Below are 22,910 nucleotides of genomic sequence, written 5' to 3' on the forward strand. Positions count from 1 at the left end.
CACTAATAATTGGCAAAACAATTCGGGAGATTCATCCAAGTGGAAGGTGCTTCTTAAAAGTCATGAAAGACGGTCCAGCAAGGGGTGACAAGCATCAGGCATCTGCTGGAAAGTGCCAGGGTAGGTTTCCAGGTACTACTGGAGCAAAGCCCCAGCCTCTCTCCATTCACCACACCCCAGAAGGCAAGTGGCTAATGCGCTTTTCAGATGAAACATTCTGTCCTAAAACCAACAGATGCTCCAGTTCTTATATTCTGTCATTGATGAAGACAGGGTGAGGGAAAATAGTTTGGACTCAATTTATGCAGACCAACTCTGTCTTCCTGTACCAAGGCACGGCTTCCCAAAGAATCTGGTTCTTATTATTAGCATTGCTAAAGCATAAGAAGACATCAACTGGGAAAATACTGGGCGATTTCACAATTTCTCAGGAATTCATGTTTCCCAATTTACGAAGTGAGCCAAAGGAGCATTTTTGTTTGGGTCTCTGTGTGTGAAGGTTTGGTCAAAAACCAAGAGTGTGCTTGCTTTTCCCGGGTAGTTTTGTTTTGCTTACTACATAATATAAGAAACCCACTGCCATAAAACCTGCTTCATTTTCACCAGTGAAAGTAGCAACACATTTTGCATTTCATCACTGCATAAAGAGTCCCATCCTCTAAGAAGAAATACTTCGATCACTGTAAAATCTGTTTAATGACTTAGAGAGTTCAAACTTGGGCTTGAGTTCTGCATTGGTTTTTTCTGCCAAACTAGTAGTTAGCTGACATTCCATTGCTAGAGAGTAGCAGAAAAGTTAATCCTAGCAGCCATTTATGGGATGACATAAGTTCATTTACTGACACGTATTTTAAAAAGAAGTCATGTTCTTATCTTCTTTTACCTGATAAAAATCTCCTGTGATCATTACAAAACTTACTTGAAAAAAAAATCACTGGCTTTTAGAATACAAGAAATAAATGCTACAATTAGACTTCCTTAGATTACATTTGTGTGTTAAGCAGAAGTGGGAGGACCATGGCTCTATAAAAATGGTAAGTGTAAATATGATTCCCTGTGCCTCTAGATGCATATAATTAAGGTGAATTAACTTAAAACAATAGTCCTTTAAGAATGAAAATATAGACTACTCCTGCTTATTTTTCTCCTTAAGTAGGTTAGAGTTGACAGTTTTGCTTAGGCAAAAATACATTTCATAAGACAAAATTTCCTAATGATTTCTATTGTAAAACATCGTGGTTAGCTCACTCTGAGGGTAAAGGTTGATTTAGTCACTTTCATAAGCTTGCCCACTGCTTGGAAAACTCTTTTGACTATGTCAAATGTATATTCAAAAGTTGTTTCATTCATACAATATATGAAGCATCTAATGGGTAAAATGTAAACTTTATGTGGTTTCATTTTCATCAAGAATACATTTCTTGATAGACCATTTTTCTCATGGTTCTATACCTTATAGCTTAAGTACAGAATTGAAATAATGCTTCTTGCTATCATTCATTTGTAAAACTTAAACCGAGGCAATAAAACTGAGGTTTCATTTAAAGCTTTCCAAAAGTCAGAAAAGAAGCAGTGTTTATGGTGTCACAGGACGTTTGTGTTGTGTTAAACTCAGGTACCAACAACACTGCTCATATTTAATATTTTCAGCTAACACGTGTCTTCATCTTCCTATACACCAGACAGCAGCCTGCTGCTACCGCCATGAGTCTTTCTTCAGAGAAAATAAATTCACAGAACCTAACTGCTGCTTATGGCCTAAAACTCAGACCAAATGGCAGGATGATAGCACCCTTTACCTACAAAGAAGAGGGAATGAAAGTGTGTGATACTGCCTGGCCTCAATGTGACATGTGCTTGTGCTCCAGGCCCACACTTCCGTCCTAGGTGCTCTGTTACAGGCCTCAGTGAAGTCCTCTGATCCAGAGGGAACACTGTGTCCTGTCTGCTTAACCCAGGTGATACACAGGGTGACCCAGAGCGTATGCATACAATGCAGTATCTATTGAGCCTGGGTGACATTTGAAGAAATCACTGGGCCACAGGAGCTTATCTTTTCTTTACAGCTGATTTTCTCTCACCCACAATAAATACTCCAAAGTCCCAAGTATATAACTTTGAGTTTAGATACTTCTGTGTTGTTATGAGGGAAGATGGCTACAGATTTTGGCAAAAAACAACGAACTTTTCCATGCTTATCTTATTCTCATTCTTAAAACAATTTTGATTAAGGTAGTGGAGATTATTAATTACCTAGCATAATCACAATAAAGATGCTAAAGGGGCTCTTGGGCATGAATGGATAATTTTAGGATGCATGAGTATATGCAGCACGATGGAAAGACCCAAATAAAACCAAAGCACTATATTTTTATCTGTAAGAAGATCATCTGACATCTAATTCTTCTTTGGATCCATTTATTCTTTCCTAAGACATCTGAAATCTTTGACTATTCTTAGCATCTTGTCAAGGATAAAAACTACAAGAAGTGGCACTGATTCAGAGTCTATTATGGTCAGAATGGTAAAAGAGAACTCTGGGGACAAGTGAACTCAGGCCCATTTACTCAATAGCTTCTCTCAATAAAAATATCCTTAAATGAGCACAAACCAAAGAGCCTGTGAAATGAGCGCAATTCAGGAGCAAAAGCAATCGTCTTCATTTGATATGAAAATGTCTTACCTCTGTGGAATGTAGAACATATGTTGGGGAGGTGGTTTATAAAGGACTCCTTCATACACAGGCCATAGCCCACTTAGGATTCTGAAGAGAGAGCTTTTTCCACAACCATTAGGACCAGTTATCAAAAGATGCATCCCTTCTTCTACCTAAAGTCAGAAAAAAATATATAAGCTGCAATATTTAATAATTATTTCATTTGGTAGCATTTAAAGGTGATTTAAAAACATTGAATCACATGATAATCTTGGATGGTAAAAAAATAAAAATATATATCAGGATTAGAGCATCAGTTTGGCTTTGACTAGTCTCTGAAGCTAAAAGTATCATAAAATAATTAATTGCAAATAAAATGGATCTTCTTGGAGAGAACACTGACTCTTCAACACTTTGATTGAGGTATTATCAGATTCATATATATGCAGAGAAATGAACTACACAGGAAAGAAGACAAATCGTAAGGTTTAAATTAAAGACATTAAATTTTGTTTTATTTATATTACTATTTAAATTTATATAAATCCAAATGCAACTGAAAATTGAATATAGAATACAGCAGTTATCCAAGGAGCCAGCTGGGGTCTTAATTTTGTACTTTAGTGTCTGAAATGCTACGAAAGCACATAATCAAAGAGAAAAGATTATTCTAATTCTGCTTCGTTCACAGATGTTAAAACATATGCTTATGAAACCAAACCAGATGAAAGCAAGGCCACTGTGGCATAAGGTAAGCTGCAGGTTGAGCTTAAACACATGTAGGTAAGTCCCCATAGCCAGGACTCCAGTTCTGAAGAGTCAGCCAACTACGGACTGAAAATACTTGAAGGAAAAAAAAAAAGGTTGCATCTGTATTGAATATGTACAGAATCTTTTTCTCTATAAAATTTTACATAAAGGATTTGAATGTTATCAGATTTGGATGTCATGGATATCCCTCAAGGATACATAGGAAGACTGTACACACATAAAATATTCACCCTCTCTATATAAAGGGAGATCATATACATGTATTATCCATTGATAAAACAAGTTACTTATTAGTCACTTATCAGAAGCTCCCCTTTTATCATTTGTCTTAGTTATCAATTAAATTTAAACAGTTAGAGTTCGCAACTTCGCATTCCGTTCAGTAGGGCGGGGAGGTCGCCTTCCTATCACACTTGCAGCGCGTCATGAAGAGCAAGGGGCGAGAACACTGCTTACAGACTTGATTTGTTTCATAACCAGTGATGCAGAAGATGAAGATAAGATGAAAAGGCCAGAGCTAGAACTCTGCAGGATGTCTATGCATTTATATTTTCATTGAATGGATACAAATATCTAACTTTCCATTGTACAGAAGACACAATGCCAAAAATCAAAGGCAAAGGTGAATTGCTAGCATTCCAGAAAGTTCTCAGGAGAACGTGCAAAGAGTGAACTCTGACCTGCTTCTTTTCTTCTTTCACTAGACTCCTTGATGATGGATGATTAATTTGAGATGCATGAACTCTCCAAAAGAGTTTTGGAAGATACATGCCATAGTGAGTGGTATATTCATAAAATGTTTTCAAAGGGTCAGTTTCTATCAGGAGTTCTTAAAAATTTGACACTTTTTTTTCAAAGTTGGAAATTGGAAACTTTTTCATTTTAATATTTCCTTAACTCACACTTTGGATTTTTTCCAGTAAGTGAAAATTTAATTTTGAAGTTCCAACAAAGGATGAAAATAATTTTCCTTTAATAGTATGTATTTCCAATTAATACTGAAAAAGTATAACTTCCTGTTCTAGAGATATTAGAATTGAAATAGAACTTCCAGAGGCAAATATAATAGCAAACAGTATGTCATAATAACATACACCTTCATAGTATCTTAAAAATCTGTAAGAATCTTCCACTACATTATTTTTTATTTTCTACAAGAGATTGGGCTCTGTGTTTTCCTTCGTGGCGTGATGGCTCTACATAGGCATCATTAGAGGACAGCAACATTCAGGCCTTGCCACCTGTTTATTAAAGAATTGGAGCAAGAACCAGTTTGATATTACCTACAGTGACAAAGTAACAACACAAACCCAGAACCATATGAAAATCACAGGTTGGTTTTGTTTCCTTGTTTTCCAGGGTGAGAACCGAACTCAAGGCCTTTGCATGCCAGGAAGCTCTCTATCCACTTAGCTTTATCCCCAGCCAAATTGCTAAAGTATTAATAGATAATAAAATATTCCATATTTGCAATGAGTAGCTAATTGGTACTCATGTCATATCCTAGTAATAAAACCGTTCTATAGGTTTATAATGGAACAATAAATCATGACTAAACAATTTCTCTCCAATTTATTAGCAGGATTTTCCCTATGCTCAATATATTGCATCCACTCTTTTCAACACACAGTAACCTTCATTAATTGCAAATATATGTCTAATAATTAAGACTAAAGATCTATTCCCAAATCTCTAGTATTACGATGTTCATAATTTGATTATGAAGTTTCATTATAGCTCAATGGCCTTCATTATAGTTGGTATGATGTGACTCTGAAATGTCTCCCATAGCACCACGTGTTGATCACCAAGTCTCCAACTTCTGGGACATTTTGGAAGGTGGTGGAAAGCCTCAGACACGGAGGAAGCAGGTCAGTGGGAATGTGTCCTTAGACTGTTCCTTGACCTATCCCTTTGTGCATTCCCTTCCTCTGCTTGCTATCTCGCTTGCAGTGAGGACCCTCCTTTGCTTCACATTCCTGACAGATGTTCAGCTATTTCTCGGGCCCACAGCAGTGAGACAGCTCAACCCCAAGTAAATGCCCTGAAACCGGGAGCCAACTAAATGCTTCCTCATTTTAAGTTGTCAGTGTACTGACCTAAAGACTTAAGTAACCAACACAACATGTTTGCCACTTTATACTTATTTCCAAAGGTATGTTTCAACTTCACAAAGCTTCATTAAAGCCATGGCCGGGGAGCCAGTGGCTCGCGCCTTTAATCCCAGCACTTGGGAGGCAGAGGCAAGAGGATCTCTGAGTTTGAAGCCAGCCTGGTCTACCAAGTGAGTTCCAGGAAAGGCTCCAAAGCTACACAGAGAAACCCTGTCTCACAAAACAAAAACAAAAACAAAACAAAAACCCACCATGGCTGTGGGCTTACAAATTTGTTTTGTACTTCTTAGTTTTGTAATTATATGTAGAATAATAAATTATTTTCAACAGTATTAAAAACTAAAGTTGAATCCATGAATCTTCTGATTATTTAAAGTAGAAATTAAGTTAGAAAACATGTATTAGTAAAACTGAATTTGATAATGACCTTTGGGGAAAGGTAGTATTTTTAGAAAGTCTGTAAAAGTATAATCTTACAGATTTCTTAACAACTTTTATAAAAAGTTAAAATTCATTTCCAGATATTAATTTCTGCTCTTTCCTCTTGTTCCCCAAAGCTACCTTGAATGGCTCTCGGTGGTCTGTAATTTGATGTAATTTCTGGCACTAAAGCAGCAGAAATGAAAGTTCTCTTTTCTCTCTGCTTTCTGGGGAAGGTACTGCCTCGGTAACTGAGCTACTGTGCGTACCTTATCGACCTCCCCTCTTCTACACGCTCCTCTCTGAGTGTTTAACATAAAGTACTGGGTTCTGAGTTGTTTTCTACAGTGGGAGGCCAACAATCAGAAGACTCTTGACTAGGATCTTACTTTGAAGTTCAGTCGAGAAGCCACGACTTCTCCTGCTGGTGTGATGATGGGCACATTCTCACAAATGATTCCATGATCCACGTCAATCACTGTCCCTGGAATCAAGGGGGAGTTGATGTCACAGAGGCTGTCACAAGTTCCTGCTAACTAGCTTGAAGAATAATAGGACAGAATGGGCAAACTCGGTTATAAAGATAATTCACATCTATAAATCATAGGAAAAAATAAATAGGATGAAGTTTAATATCTATCTGTATTTTTAATCTATTTAGAAAACATTCCCAAGAAAATAATTTTATAATCAAATATCAATATCTTTATCCTTGCAGACATCAACTATATCTGATACAACCTAGCCATACAATTTAGAGTTATTCCGTTGCCCTATTTCCTACAAGGAAAAAATACACCGTTCCAAGAAGGGAATTAAGAAGTGATATATTTTAATACATGACAAACATTTAGAAACACAGAATAATGAAAAACAATTTGGCACTAGCACTAATTCTATTCATTTGATGAAATCTGAAGAGCAAACAATTCTTTCGGCCACGTGTGCTGTCTCCAGACACAATGCGAACACCATTTCCTGGCTGTAAGTGCCGTATTTCCTTCTTACTGTGCTATTATCGCTGCCACTCAAACTGCAGTACTAACTATAGACTGCTGTTTAAATAATGTTTCCTACTTAAATCCTAGTTTCTTATAACTGTTAAAAGCTGTCTCCTAGAGAAGAAACCTTCAGATCTTTTCGTAAAATGACGCTGAACTCTAAGGAAAATGTGAAAACGCCCAAAGTTAGTTACCTTTAATCGTTAGGGTGTCACTGAGGGGTAGCTCCATGTCACCTCCGCTCTTGCTATGCTTTTCAGGCTCCGGAGTGACATTTCTCTTATAAATGCCTCTTTTCACTTCGTCAAAGACCCAGAACATGTTGTACACTCTAGCAGTATAGCCTGCTAGTTCAGTGATCTAAAATCAGTATGTAAAGAATGAGTTAATACAGCATGACAGACACCTTTCAACCTTATGTCATATATAAACCTCTTGATTTGTTGCTAAGGATTCTACTTTACTGTATATGACAGGAAAAAATATACATCTGATTACTGAAACAAACAGCAAGAAGAACTCATTAGGTACAATAAAGGAAGACATCGGCGTAGAGCTCATGGGAGTTGTAAAACTAAAATATTGATTGACCTTAGTGTTCAAAATGAAATGGGACGCTTTCATAATATGAATGACTCATAAGGGTCTTTTAGTCACATTTCTGACTTGGCCTGTTTAAATAAAATGACGATCCTTCATATTTGTTTTCATTTGTTTGTTTGGGTTTTTGTTTGTTTGTTCAGGGTTTTTCGTTTGTTTGTTTGGGGTTTTATGTTTGTCTGTTTGGGTTTTGTTTGTTTAGGGTTGTTTGTCTGTTTGGGTTTTTGTCTATTTGGGGTTTTTTGTTTGTTTGGGTTTTTGTTTCTTTTTTTTTGTTTTTTGTTTTTTGTCTGGTTGGTATTTTGTTTGTCTGTTTGGGTTTTTGTTTGTTTAGCATTTTTCGTTTGTTTGTTTAGGGTTTTTGTTTGTTTGTTTGGGTTTTTGTTTGTCTGGGTTTTTTGTCTGTTTGGGTTTTTTGTTTGTTTGGGTCTTTTATTTCTTTGTTTAGGTTTTTTGTTTGTCTGTTTGGGTTTTTTGTTTGTTTGTTTAGGGTTTTTGTTTGTCTGAGTTTTTTGTTTGTTTGTTTGGTTGGTTTTTTGTTTGTTTGTATAGGTTTTTTGTTTGTTTCTTTTGTTTTTGAGTCAGTGTCTCACTGTGCAGCGGCTCTGGCTGGCCACAGACTCACAGAGATCTGCCTGCCCTACCTCCTAAGCACCGGGATTAACATTATGTATTACAATTACCATCCCTTTTCTCTTTCTATTTAAAATAGATCATTCATCTGGATATGTAGCTTAGTGATAGAACACTTGTGTAGCATATAAGAAGTCCCGGGTTCACTCCTCCCCAAATACACATAGATATTCAACAATTCAAAACAGAACAATAAAAACAATATGACATTGACTCTAATTCTGTTTCTTAGCTATATATTAAAAAGGCAAGCAACTCATTCAGCCATATTTCCTGTCTCCAAATATAATCCGAAGCAGTTTTCCTAAACACAAGCAGCATCAATAAGCAGGTGTGTTTATGTGCATGTAGATATGAATATCTTAAATAGGAGAAAAGTACTTTTTTGTCTTATTTATAAATGAGTGTTGCTAAGTCAAATGTTGTCAAAGTTCCTGTTTGAGCAGAGAAATATCTGTGCTAGAGGGCACACATTGTGAAAGTGAGCCCAGTGAGAGGCTTCACAGTAGAAATCCCACAATCCAGCTTCTTGTCAATCTAAGTATGGTTTCAATGCTCAGGGAAAACTGTAAATACATGACTTTTTTCTGGATAAGATTATGAGAGAAGGTGAAATAAATTTCTGCTTTAGCCCACAAAGCTCTGTAGAAAGATACTTTCTCTGGTTCTACCAGCTGTCCATCTGGGTTAAAGCCCTGCTGTTTTTCTATTATGCCAGAGCAGCTTGCTACCAGGGGACTGTGAAAGGTGACTTGTCTTATCCGTATCATTTGTCTCTCAAAAGAACTGGGAAACTGACACCAATAAGTATGCATGTCACAAAAGATGTCTCGTAACCGTCATATGTAGATTAGCACATGAATGCTGGCAGATGGCTGAGACCTTTGTGTATAAAATGTAAGCTATAATGAATAGGTGTTGGTGCCACGGGCCTTCTACTGAAGAAGAGGCTTGTAATTCGATCATTTATTGATGAATGTTAATGTTATAGCTATCTAAAGGATGACTTTGAAAATGGTATCTGGAAGGGAGTCTTGAGCTGTTAAGTAGCGACAAAGAGAGACATGGTTTAACAAAATATGGATTTAAAAGAAACTTGTGTGTCCTAGTTAGGATTTATACTGCCATGATAAAACACCACAACCAACAGCAACCTGAAGAGGAGAGGGTTTATTTTATCTTACAGCTTGTAGGTCACACTCTATCACTGAAGGAAGTCAGGGCAGGGACTCAAGGCAGGAAGCTGGAGGCAGGAACTGAAGCAGAGGCCGTGGGGAGTGCTGCTTACAGGCTTGCTCCCATGGCATGCTCAGCCCACTTTCTTATACAGCTCAGGACCACCTGCTCAGAAGTGTCATGCAGCACCGCTCACCCATAAAAACTTATAAAAACTAAGAGTATGCCAGAAGATAAGTAAGTGCTTTGGGGCACCAGGGAGTTTGTTGTGGAATGTAGAATCCCAAATAAGAAGGAGCCTCTGCTCCCCTGCAGCTGGTGGAGAAGGGATGATGAGTTGTTCACTCACAGTAGCACAATGTGCTTTTAAGAACTGAATATTCTTAGATTCAATACATACAAAGTCAAGATAATGACAAATGAAGGCATGTTTATCATTGGAGATAATCTAGAATGGTTAAATGATGGTCCTTCTGTGACTTAGCATGTTTTTATGTGAGATGGGTAAATTATTTTGTCATATTTATTTATTGCTTTTTTTCCTAACTCAAGACAGAGTTTTGTTGTGTAGCGCTGGCTGTCCTGGAACTCACTCTGCAAACCAGGCTGGCCCTGAACTCCCAAGAGATCTGCCTGCCTCTACCCACCAAGTACTGGGATAAAAGGCATGTGCTACCACTGCCTGTCATCATTTAATTTTAATAGTAAATATCTTATTGCTTAATATTAAAGTGAACTACTTTTAAAAACTATCCCCAAGATTATGCTCCCAGGTTATTAAAATTACTGTTTGAATTTTTAAAAATTGAGTAGTTTCAATAAGTGGTACCAAACTATTGGTTTTAAGGTGGAAAAAAATTCAATTCAATAAATCAGTTCTGTAATAAACTTAGAAACTTTGAAGCTGTATCATGCACTGTACTTTAATTAAATTAGAAGATAAATTTGCAATAGTACTTGAGCAATTCATATTGTTTTATGATCTGCAAGACTAATTAATAGAATGTTAGAAATACCTGAATTGAATAGTCTTTTTAATCTTAACCCAGTGTTAGCTACAGGTTTTTTTTTTTTTTGTTGTTGTTGTTTTACCATTCTTTTAAAAATACTTCTTAGCTACATTCCTAAGTATTAGAATGAATTCTAGGAATGAAAAGATGAGCATGACATTCCCTGTGATCAGAGAGCTCAGGGTCAGGTACAGGGGAGAGAACCATATTGTGGTAAAGTGACAGAGACAGAGAAGCCCACCCAGGAGCTTCAAAGGCTGCTAGAAGAAGTGGAATCATGAGGTTTTATTTATGTATTATTGGTGAGACTTCACCAATGAAGGATGAGCAAAGTTTACAAGAGTAAAGTGGTATTATTAACTAACGCTGTTGAGCACTGAAATGCACTGACATGAGTATCCCACATTATGAACTTTTAACACCCTGTAAAATCCTTGCTGTCATCACCCCAATTTACAATGAAGGAAACAGGGATCCAGACGGACAAGGAGCTTGAGGAGATCGTGTGATGTGTAAATGATGAAGTCTGAACGTAGATTAGGCATGGGCTCTAGAGGCCACACAAGAGCGATTATTTCTTGTTCTCTTCATTTAAAATCATGCTTGTAAACAGAAATAACTGAACACCTCACTTCAGAGTTGCTGCCCTTCATCTCAATTATACTCCTGGCAGTTTTGAATAAAGAGAGAGAAAAAAATGTTTTTAAAATATTATGCATTCTTCATAATTTACACTTTGCTTTATTTTCAGATGTATTCATATTTTAAGCAAATTTGCAAGAAATTCAAATACCTCTTTGTATGAAGACATAATTCTTTCAATGGCATCAGCACCAGAGGCCAATAAATTTCGGGCAGTGGTAAAGGCTTCTGTCCGATCGCTAACCATAGCCTGCTTTGGGCCATCCTCCAGATCTAAGAGGAAAAAAAGCACAGAAATATTGAGGTTTTTTTTTTCTTTTTAAGTAATTGTCTTATTTTATATTAATTAAATTATGGCTAAAATAATAATATTTCACTACTACCAGCAACTTCCCAGAAATATATTAATTATTATATATTATTAAATATAATGAATTTAGGTTTTATTAGAAGTTCTGGCTGAGTGGTGGTGGCACATGCCTTTGATCCCAGCACTGGGGAGGCAGAGCCAGGAGGATCTCTGTGAGTTCGAGGCCAGCCTGGTCTATAGAGCGAGATCCAGGACAGGCACCAAAACCACACAGAGAAACCTTGTCTCGAAAAACCAAAATAAATAAACAAATAAATAAATAAACAAATAAATAAAGTAAATAAAGAAGTTTTGTTCTACATTATTTATTTAGAACAAGAGTTAGCACAACTCAATCTATAGGCATTAGGCTATTCTCTTTTAGCTTCCTTTAGACCATTTCCGTACCCAACTTTCTGCTACCATCACAACTGTGTAACAAACTCTCCTGACAGTCTCAACAGAAGTTCTAAACTGAGGGACCTGGGACAATGGCTCAGTCAAGCGCCTTCTGTGCAAGCATGAGGAGGACCTGAGTTTGGATTCCCTGTACACACACACACTCTATAAAGGAACCTGGGCGTGGCCATCACGTTAGCACTGGAGGAGGAGGAGAGTCTCTGGAGCTCACTGGCCAGCCAGCATAAATCAATGAGCTCTAGGTTTAAAAAAAAAAAGAAGGGGAGGAGGGGTTGCTGTTGAGATGGTTCAGTGGGTAAAGTCACTTGCTGCCAAGCCTAATACTGGAGTTTGATCCCCAGAACCTACATGGTAGGAGAACCATCTCCCAAAAGTTGTTTTCTCACCTCCACATACATGATGTGGTACATATGTGCCTGCATTCAGACACAAACACAGACACATACAGAGTAATATATGTATACATGTATGATAATTTTAAATAATAAAAAAAATTATTTTAAAAATTGAAAGCAAATCAACATTAAAAAATAAAGGTGAAGTTATTTCAAGAGATGCCTGACATTGACTTGTGATCTTCACACACATGCACCCACACACCCCATGCATACATACACCCATGTGCATACATGCACAGGCCCATGCAAACATGTACATACACCACATACCCGTCCCCTTGCACCAACCTACTAACTAGAATACAAATTAAAAATAATTATGGTCTGGTTGCTATAACAGGAGTTTGAACTAGTCTGGCCCTCATAATTTTGGTATTTTCCTCTTTTCTCAAACATTTTCTACCCCATGGTTCAGCTGAATCACTAACATACCCATCTCTGTCAGTCCTTTGGAATGTACACATTTGATTTCTTCTCACTACATAGACCAAACTGACTGAGTCTTGACGTTGTGATCCTCCAGTCTCCGTTCACCTGAGTTCTAGGGTTATGGTTGTGCAGCACGTGCTTGGCTCTAGAAGTTTTGATGATGTATTGAAATGTATAATGGGATGTAGATAACCAACAGAACAATCCTACAGGGTTCTCAACCCGCTACTGACATAGTGAATTGTCTGTGAGCTAAAACCAAGAAAAGGTTTGGATTTTGACCATCTGGCTAACCATCTCAACTAATCACTGGATTTTTATGAATGTGGGTTAAAAGGGGTTTGACCTTTCACTGATCTCCGTTAAGAACAACAAAAACAACAAAAAACTATTTGCACAGATGGACTAGAGGTTGATAAGGAATCATAGCCCTGGTGTTGCTTTGGCAGATGAAGGCCTTCTGGGTTTTCTTTATGCTTTTAGCAACAAAGTAAATATTTTCTCACAGTGTGTAACTTTCAAACTACCTTGTTCTTTGGCAGGTACCATGGAAGCAGCGCCAGTAATGATAACCCTGCATGAACCGTTAAGGGCCTGGCCTCTCTGACAAGGCCAGATTCCTTAATGTCAGAGATATAAATCCATGACCTAAAATGCTCACTTATCTTATTTTTCAGGTCAGCACATTCGTTTCTTATGTGAAGAACAGAATCGCCACTAACATGTTTTCTTGCCTATTTTGTCTTTCTCTTAAAAGAAAGGGGTGCATAGCCTTAAAATAATAAACAGAATAATAATTGAAGACTCCAATGTTTCCACTTCAGTGGTTGGGACATCATGACTGTCAACTTACAGGGCACATCTCAGTGTGGTGGCCGTGGTGCAGGGGGAAAGGCAGGGTACCAGGAGTTACACAGTGTCTCCCATCCCCAGAGCTCCACCTAACTACACATCTGAATGTAGACATGCAAGAGGCTCTGAGGCCCTCTTCTGAAGAGAAAAACAGTACGTTCTAGAAGTGATTTTGTTTTCAGTGTAAATATCCCGTCCTTACTGTGAATGCTCACTTGACAGTGTAAAAGCGTGGCCAAGTAGACCTACAACAGCTGCTGCTTACCTTTTCCTCCCTCCAACAGAAGCTATACAGAGTCTTTCTCCTAAACAGCCTGACTTCTGACTTCCTAGTCACTTTCATACCCTCGCCTCTTTCAGCAACAGTGATGATATCAGCAAATGCCCATTCATTATTTTCTATGAGCAGATGCCATACTAAGTTTTACATTAATCCTTACAACAACACTGCTAACTTTCCCTATTTTGGGTATGAGGAATTTGAACCACAAAACAGTGGAATGACTTTCCCAGAGTCACTTGTAGGCAGGAGAGCTTGCCTTTAAGCTCAAGCACTCTAATCCAGATCCCACAGGCTGGTGACTGTACTAAATGCTGACAAGAACTGGTACCTTGCTGTTTACTACTTAACAAGGACTGTTTCAAAGCACACCAGTACATTATAATTTCACAGCAACTCTGAAAGACAGGTGTTATTATCCATATGGTTAAACTGGGGCCTCTAAATTTAGGTAGTCTTCCCAAGGCTTGGTTAACTGTTACATCCGGCCAAGGATTTCCCTCCTTCTCTTTTTCTATCCCCACCACATATACCCATTCCCCCTATAGATTGCTCATTCTCTTTTCTATTCTGTTTCATACTTTTTAAATTTTTAATCATGCATATGTGTGGGGGCAGGTGGGTATGTGCAAGTGAGGACAGATGCTGCCCACGCAGGCCAGAAAAGGATGAGAGAACCGGAACTAGGGTTACAGGCACCCATGAGGTACTCAACAGGGATGCTGGGAACAGAACTCTAGTTTCCTGTAAGGGCAGCAAGTGCTCTTAACCACTAGCCATGTCTCAAGCCACTGTTTCACTCATTTTCCATCTTCTTATGCCTTAAAACCTATAGCACCGTGCAATTATTTTATCTGTAATGTGAGAGACAATTAAGTGATTAGAATATATATATATATATATATATATATATATATATATATATATATATATATATATATATATATATCTTTCTACATAGCCTTAGTAGTTGTCCTGAAGCTTGACTTATAGACCCTGGATGTCCTGGAACTCACAGAAATACACTTGCTTCTGACTCCAGAGTGCTGGGATTAAAGGCTTGCACCACCACACCTAGGCTTAAATTAAAATTTAAGACTATATTAGAGAATACAACATATAATTTCTATATCTGAAGGTGATGTCAGTATCCGAAAAGAAAATGTTTCACTGAGTGAAATGGTATTTTTCACTTGGTAAGTCACCAGAGGCCAAATATAGTTAGTAGAGTGGGCACACCACACACATACAGCAACCTCAAGTTTACAGACTTCGAAACATTCACTTCTCTTCTGTGAGGATTTTACCTTACCCACCTCTGCAAGATCGTCTTTGGGATGAGCTTTACATGACACTTTGTTTCACTTACGATTCCAACATAAAATGTTCCTTTCAGCTGGTATTGTCTAATTTGTAGGAGTTATTTTTAGACATCCCATTACCTCTTGGTAGGTGAGCTAGTTAGTTTCATAGCATACATGTTTACTTCTTACTAGCCTCAGTGGGGTTAATTTGTCACCATTAATAACTGCATTTTTTTTTCTATTCTGTGTGGATTACACTAGGGTTTTCTAATAAGACCAAACACTGCTAACGGCATTGTATTATAATCTTCTTATGGGGACTTATCTCTAACGTACATTAAACATGGAACTTTCTGATGGATGTTATTAGCTTAAGAGATAACTTTTTAATTTATATTTTGCCAAATTCCTTAGCAAAGTCGGTCTTAAGAGCATATGCTCGTCAGTGTCTTCCTTGTCACTGTAGATGCTCCTTTGGAAAGGTTGTTATGTCTTGAACACTATTACGAAGAACACCTTTCCCAATACAAATCTACAATTATTTCTTGGTAAATCTGAACACATCCAAGCACTAACAATCAATGCTCAGAGCTCTGATTTGGCAATTCACTCGTGGAGTGTATTCATTATGTGTTTAGTGCTGATCACAAAGAAGGACCGACAAGTCACAGCTCACTGACATGACTATATTTAGCTTAGTAATGAGTCAAATTTGGCAACGTTTAAATGAAAATTTACAATATTTTGTAAATAATTTGCAATGCTTCATGTGATGCAAATGCTATGGAAACAGTTGTTACACTGAATTCTCTAGGGAATAAAAAGTACGTGTTGATTATGGACAGATTTTTCTCTGTGTTGGCTTTGGACTCCCATGTCTGCTCTGTGCTTGGCTGAATCCTTGAATGTGGATCTATGGAAGCTGAGCTATAACTGTCATCCTGTCATTCCTAACAGTAAAGATCCAAGCTTTCATACAGGAAGAGCATTGTAACATTGTCCTTCTTGCCCATCTCTTCCTTAGCTATACCAAAAGAAGAATAGTTGCTTTAAAAAAAAAAAAAAAAAAGAACTGTTCAGAGAAAGAGGACAGAATTAGATAGCTGTGGCTTTGATATGCACTGCCCTGGCCACCACAAACATCACCAAATCATGTCATGGGAACGTCTCTATGTAAACAGAGAACCCATTCCATGACACTTCCATGCACCCTAAAACAACATTCCTGCTTATCTAACGTAAGCCAACCAACTTCCAAATCACAAATCAGGGCAAATTAAGTTACATAAAATTTATATGCTTGATCCATAAGATGTTAAGGACAAAACATGAGGTGAGCTTATGTCATACCCTTTTTGAAGGAATATGTTCTCTTTGTGGTTAACTATAAACTGAAAAGTCATTGGGCAATGTAATTAAAATTATTCCAGATAGACTTCCAGAGACATTATGTCAGAGACCTCCTTGGCAAGGTCCTTTGAGCCGCCTGTTGCTCCTTTCATACTGATGGTCTCATTATTGAACACTGAAAACTGCCACTGTTTCTTAGTACAAATAACTACAGACAGTGCCTGTCTACACAGCCACACATGGGACATTAAATGACATCTTAAAGGGAAACAATGTTAAGCATCTAGTTAAGATTAAGTATGGATGTTATTACCACCATCTGCAAAGCCTGTTGCAGTGATAATGGGTATTGCCACCATAATCAGTCCACAGCTGCTCCACACATATTTCATCAAGAACTGTTCTATCATGATGTACCACAAACGCTTGGATAAAATAAGGTTCATCTGGGAAGCTAAAGCCTTGTAACTTTTCTGCAGTTGCTTCATTTCTACCTGAAAAGAGAAAAATATAATAATTAATCCTGCATGAACTACGGGAATAAATTCTGTAATTACTCAAAGATTCTCTTTAATGATATGAGTATACTATTTTGCTTTATTTAGCATAGCCATTGTTGCTACATTTCTATAACCAATAAATGTAACTAGATATTAGAATTAGTCATTATATAGTTTAGCCTACACTGGTGTTATTTTTTAAAACGTGGTATTCAGTAAATATTGTTTGAAATGCACATGAGTGGGATGGGGTAAAGTTCAGTGTTAGAACACTTGCCTGTTGCTGACATACATGAGGCCTGAGGTACAATTCTCAACAGTTAACTCTCTTTCTGTGTGTGTGTGTGAGAGAGAGGGGGGGGGGAAGATGGGGAAGACAGACAGACAGACACAGAGAGCCCCCCCCACACACACACACAGTGAGAGAGAGGGGTGGGGTGGGGAGGAAGGCAGTTAGACAGATATAAAATGAACAGAGACAGAGAGATACATAATTTGATTTTAAATTTTAAGATGTTAAAATTAAATAATATTCTATAAATATATGGGTGAGCAATGTTAAACCCATCATCATTCTTGAGGATACTAAAATTATCCAAAAACAAACAAAACATGTATAATTAGACTTTCCCAGATTTTATCTTTTAAGCAAAGAATCCACTAATTTCCACTGAGTTCAATAATTCAAAAATAACAAATCACCACAATTCATACAACACCCAAGGTCAATTTCAAGTGAGAATAGAGGTCCTAAATTAGTTTAAACTTTTCTTTGGGTTTGTTCTGCTGTTGAAAAGAAACAACGATAATTCTTGATGCTTTAAAAAGTACACCACTCTGTTTGGTAATTAAAAATATATCTTTAAGGACTTCATTATAAATTGTCAAACCACTGATATTAAGATTTCATACGTTCCACCCCCAAATTTATATCATATTCTACATTCTGAAGCAACTATTACATGCTACAATTTTATGTACCTGGGCTAATTATTTTCCTGTTGAAGATCCATAACATTTAAAAATACCACCCTAGTGCATCTACCTACTTCTGTCCTCCTAATCTTTGTTTTCACTTCTCTACTATGCAAAATGTAATTATCTCTGTCAAAAGTACATGTTCAACATGAACTAAAAGTAAAGGAAATGCCATTTCATTAGACACCCCTCTGCATTTCTTACATTTTAGGACACTTGCTCATTGATCAGTCTTGAAAAAATGGTCCAAACTGTTCTCTCTTTGAAAGTAGTTTCCCTCTCTTGGACACAAAAGAACAAAGAATACTACCCTAACACCTCCATCTCAATCCAAAGAAGTTTACTCTTAGTTCCCAAATATGCATTTCCTTCACATGTACAGAGCCACTCACCAAGCTAGTATTTAATTTACCAGGAAATGCCTTTGAGGCCATTTCAGTTATATTTGAATAACAGGCTCTGTAGGCTCTCTTTTTTAAGAGTCTGAACTTTTATTCTCATGAAACTTCATAAAGTTTGGGCTCTTTAATTCTTTAACAGTTGGTGATTTAAAGGGCTCATGCAATATATATATATTAGAGCCAGTTTAGCTACCAGCGGACTCTGAAATGCCCAGAAAGTGGGCCTGTCAATAGGACAACAGATGGTATCTAGCCGTGCAGCGGCTGCTTGGACCGGCTCACGTTTCACCCGTTGCTTTAATTCATCCGTTGTCTTACCTTATGTCCTCTGTAGAAGGCAATTTCTTCCACGTTGGCTATAATCCTGGAGTGAACATAGCGCAGGTAGCCTTTCCTATGAGCTTCTTCAGCCACCAGGGTACCAAATTTGGGAGAGCAAGCTTTTAGCACTTTTGCAGTGGCATACACCACAAGTCCCGCTAACAGCGTGGGCCCGATTGGGCTTGCTCCTCTCGATGTAGCAGTCCGGATGAGGGTATAGGAAGTTAGGATTACATCTAAAATAGGTTTGGTAAGGTTGGAATACAAGTGAGCCACGGACTGTGAGAACATCATAATGTCTTCAGTAAGGGACTGGTCAGGGTTTGCCAGCCTCCCATCCATGTTTATCACCTTATAATAGGTCTGATTCGCAAAATAGGTTTCATAGGCATGGTCTACTAAGCGAGTTCTGAAGGCCAAAGCCAGTTTGCACTCCAGGTACCTTATAGCACTGTTGACAAAGGTGGCGGGGATGGCAATCATAAGCCACTTGATTAGTTTGATGATGAAACTCCGAGGCTTCTTTTCCACTATGCTTTTCACGATTTTCCCATCCAGACCAGCCACATAGATAGAAAGAAATGTTCTTGAGATGAGAGCCACCGAATGGAGGCAGAGCCACCCTGTCTCAGTGGTCACAAGTTTTGGAAAGAGGATTTTCCGAAGTTCTAGTAGCTGTTTGAAAAAATCTGCATTCAGTCCCGGCGCAGGCTTTTTACAGACGATCTCTGTGCAATGCAGTATTTCTCTGTTCTCTGCAGGCGGGTAAGCTGCTGCTGCTGCTGCTTCCTTCCTGTGGCCAGGCTGCTTCAAACGCTTGCCAATGATGGGATAGAGGGTTTTCAGAGCATATGCCGCAGCCACCAGGCAGGCAGCCCTCTTAGCAGCACCGGATCTGGTCCATTTCACCCGATAGGCTGCTGCATTTAGCATATGTATCATTTTCCCAGCTACACAAATGAGTTTCTTTTTAAAATAAAGAATTCGTTTTAAAAGCTCATGCTCCGCGGAAAGCCCAGCAAACGTTTCAGAAAGCCCCACTGCCTCCCATGCTCTGCAGCCTGTCTCCTCTACTCTTTATTTTGTTCTTCAGTGACGGATGCAGCAAAGCTCAAACTCCACCGCATCTACTGGGGGCGAGTCTCTCATCAGCTAGAGCTCGCCAGGCTCCTCCCCCCGGGCTCCCTCATTGGCTGCGAGGGCGGTAAGACCCTGGAATCTTCGCCTCTTCCCTTTGAACCTTAGAAATGAAGAGAGCGCCCAAAAGAATTCTATACTTAAACAGGGGTTCAGAGAGTTAAATGTCTATTTCTGGAGAGGTCGAATCAGGTCAGCGGCTGGAGAACAAACCTTGCCTTTGAGCTACTGAGCATGCTCAGCGTCACTTAGAAACACTCAGAAGTTTCAGAATATACATCCCGTCTCTAAGATTTCCAGGCGGACGGGAAGATTGGCAGGAGCTTTCAGGAGCCCAGTGAGAAAGAACCAGAGAGAGGAAGGTGGAGTCACAAGAGGTTTAACGGAACTGGCCGAGTGAAAGGAATCAGACAAGAGAGTGATAAACGCTAGAGCCACAAAACCAAGTAGCAAAGGCAGATCCCTGAGAATGTTTTGTTCTGAAAATGTGTCTCCACCCCTCCCACCCCACCCCCGCGTGCCCTTGTTTCCGTTTTCTCAGATCTTCCCAGAACCTATTAGATACATTGTGACCGAGGGTATCCCTTGTAAATAAACTGGAAGCAAGCTGTGTATTGCAGAAAAGGGTTACCAGTAACCCGCTACACTCAGAGCCCTTCTCCCCCACTCTCCCCCGCATTAACTTGTCTTGATAATGAAAATCTCGCTCCATGATTGTCACGTCTAGCAATGTTGACCTGACACACTCATATTTGTTTACAAAGTGGCTTTAAAAATTCCCTTGTGTTTTTATTTGGAGGTAATGTAACCCTATAATAAGAATGTAATCAGCTGGGAATTGAGCTGGAATTAGATGAGGGAAAAGACTTTTTAAGGGATGCATTGCTTCAAAACATACCCCCCCCCCAAGTTTTTCTTTAGGTTTAGAGGTAATCTACTGGCTTCTCCCTATGGACATTTTTGCTATTTGATAAAATTCAAGCGTGTTTAAAAAATTATTCACAATCCTAGCGAAATAGTCAATAGTCAAGAAAAACTTGCCATATTTAAAAATGTGAAGGTCTTTTTTGAAGGCAAAGCAAATGTGGTTTTGCATGATAGACCTTTTTTTCTACTCCTTTTTTCTGTCTTCCCAACAACTGACTTGCACATCTACTTATTCTAAAGATGTGTGTGTGTGTGTGTGTGTGTGTGTGTGTGTGTGTGTGTTTAAGCTAGAACACAGCCTGGTAAGTTAGAACTGCCAATTTTAACCTGTTACATGTTATATGACCCTTAAGCTAAGAATCCTTTTCTATAGGAGACTGCAAACCTCAGTGCTAGAATATGTGCCCCAATGCTCAGTGATCTTCATTGTTCAGTTAGGCATGAACCAAAGAATTACAATAATTTTTTTAAAATAATATTCTTTTAAGCTCTTTGCTATACAGATATTAATTTTAAGAATCACTATACGAAGGTAATTTGTTTACATTCTACTTAACAGATTTACCAATATATGAGTGAGAAATGCATGCACTCATTTTTGGTATTTGGCCATATTAGCAGCACACTCAATCATGCTATTAAGACTTTCTGGTCTGTCAATGAATGTAACTACAGCATATCTCCTGCACCTAAGGTCCAGCAAACATCAAGATAGAGGTGCCAGAAGAATGGGAAAGCCAGGGGAACAGAAAATCTGCAGTGAGAGTATGTTTCCTAGAAATAATAGGGAAGCTTTACTCAAGATTCCTAAACAGTATATTTGCTTAAACAGGATCTGAACAGACACAACACCAATAGACATGCTAATGGGGAAGTGGTACTCTCAAGGGGACCCTACCCCTAGACAGAGAACTACAGGCAACTAAGGAGATGAGAGAGAGAGAGAGAGAGAGAGAGAGAGAGAGAGAGAGAGAGAGAGAGAGTCAGTCCTCCCCAGGGATGAGCTCCTTAACTGGTTATCCAAAACTAAGTGCTCAGCCCTGAAATCATATACATTCAAGCAACACTAAATGGACACAGCAGGCTTTATTTATATATTTATGCAGGTGTGTGTGTGTGTGTGTGTGTGTGTGTGTGTGTGTGTGTGTGTGTGTTTAACAAAAACAATTAAAGAAAAAGAAGCTATGAATTTGAGAGGCAGTTGGGGACATAGGAGGGAGATAAACTTTGATGGCAATTTCATTATATTTTAACTTAAAAAAATAAAAAGACTTTCTGGGCTGTTGTGTGGCTTTGTAACAAAGTGCTTGCCTAGCATGCCAGAGGCTTTGAGATTGTTGAGTCACAACACTGGGGAAGGGGCTGATTTTCTAAGCCCAAATGTGAAGATCACTGAGTCATAATGGCTACTGAAAAGGGCATTTTACTTCTTGGATCATGCTATTGATATGTGGACAATGAGACTGTTTTACATGCATAAAACCGAGTCATTTATGTCACATCTCCTGGTAGCTAAACATAGATGGGTTCACTGTAACTGGACAGGACAGGGGCCAGCATATACCCAACTGGGGTACAGGCAGGATGTTCCTTCAAGCTGGATGCCTAGGTTATACAGCAGCTGGCCGTGGAAGAAGTAGCTTATATCACTGGCAAACAAGAAGCAGCCATATCAGAGAAGAGACAGTAAGCAGGAAATCTAGGTGGAAAGAACACTAAAGCTATATAGATACTATTTAGTTGAAGTAGGAAGGTGTGTGGTATGAACAGGAATGACCCCCATAGACTCGTGTATTTGAATGCTTGTTCATCAGGAGTTGTACTGTTAGGAGGTGTGGCCATGTTGGGGGAAGAGTGTCACTGGGGGTGAGCTTTGAGGATTCAAATGCTCAAGCCAGGCCCAGCTTCTCTCTCTCTCTCTCTCTCTCTCTCTCTCTCTCTCTCTCTCTCTCTCTCTCTCTCTCTCTCTCTCTCTCCCTCTCCTGCCTTCAGATTTGGATGTAGAACTCTCAGCTTCTTTCTCCATCACCATGTCTGCCTGTGTGCTGCCATTCTTTCCACCATGATGATAAATGATTTGACCCTCTGAAACTGTAAGCCAACCCCAGTTAAATGTTTTCCTTTATAAAAGCTGCCATGGTCATGGAATCTCTTCACAGCAATAGAAATCCTGACTAAAACAGCAGGACAGATGATGAATATATTGGTATATAATGGGCTAGTAGAAGCAACCTTTGAATG

General features: G+C 38.6%; 1 protein-coding gene across 1 annotated transcript in view; it reads right to left on the reverse strand.

Moving 5' to 3' along the window:
* The window catches only part of Abcd2 (ATP binding cassette subfamily D member 2), a 43,840-nt gene extending 24,074 nt beyond the window's left edge, over positions 1–19,766 (reverse strand). The window contains exons 1-6 of the mRNA XM_042264631.2: positions 18,603–19,766; positions 16,719–16,899; positions 11,175–11,296; positions 7,157–7,322; positions 6,351–6,445; positions 2,684–2,829 (exon numbers count right to left, since the gene is read on the reverse strand). Of these exons, the coding sequence (XP_042120565.2) occupies positions 2,684–2,829; positions 6,351–6,445; positions 7,157–7,322; positions 11,175–11,296; positions 16,719–16,899; positions 18,603–19,547 (1,655 nt within the window). The 5' untranslated portion in view covers positions 19,548–19,766. The remainder of the gene's footprint in view (positions 1–2,683; positions 2,830–6,350; positions 6,446–7,156; positions 7,323–11,174; positions 11,297–16,718; positions 16,900–18,602) is intronic.
* Between the last annotated feature and the right edge of the window lie 3,144 nt (positions 19,767–22,910).

Source organism: Peromyscus maniculatus, chromosome 20 (genome assembly GCF_049852395.1).
Source record: "Peromyscus maniculatus bairdii isolate BWxNUB_F1_BW_parent chromosome 20, HU_Pman_BW_mat_3.1, whole genome shotgun sequence".
NCBI lineage: Eukaryota > Metazoa > Chordata > Mammalia > Rodentia > Cricetidae > Peromyscus > Peromyscus maniculatus.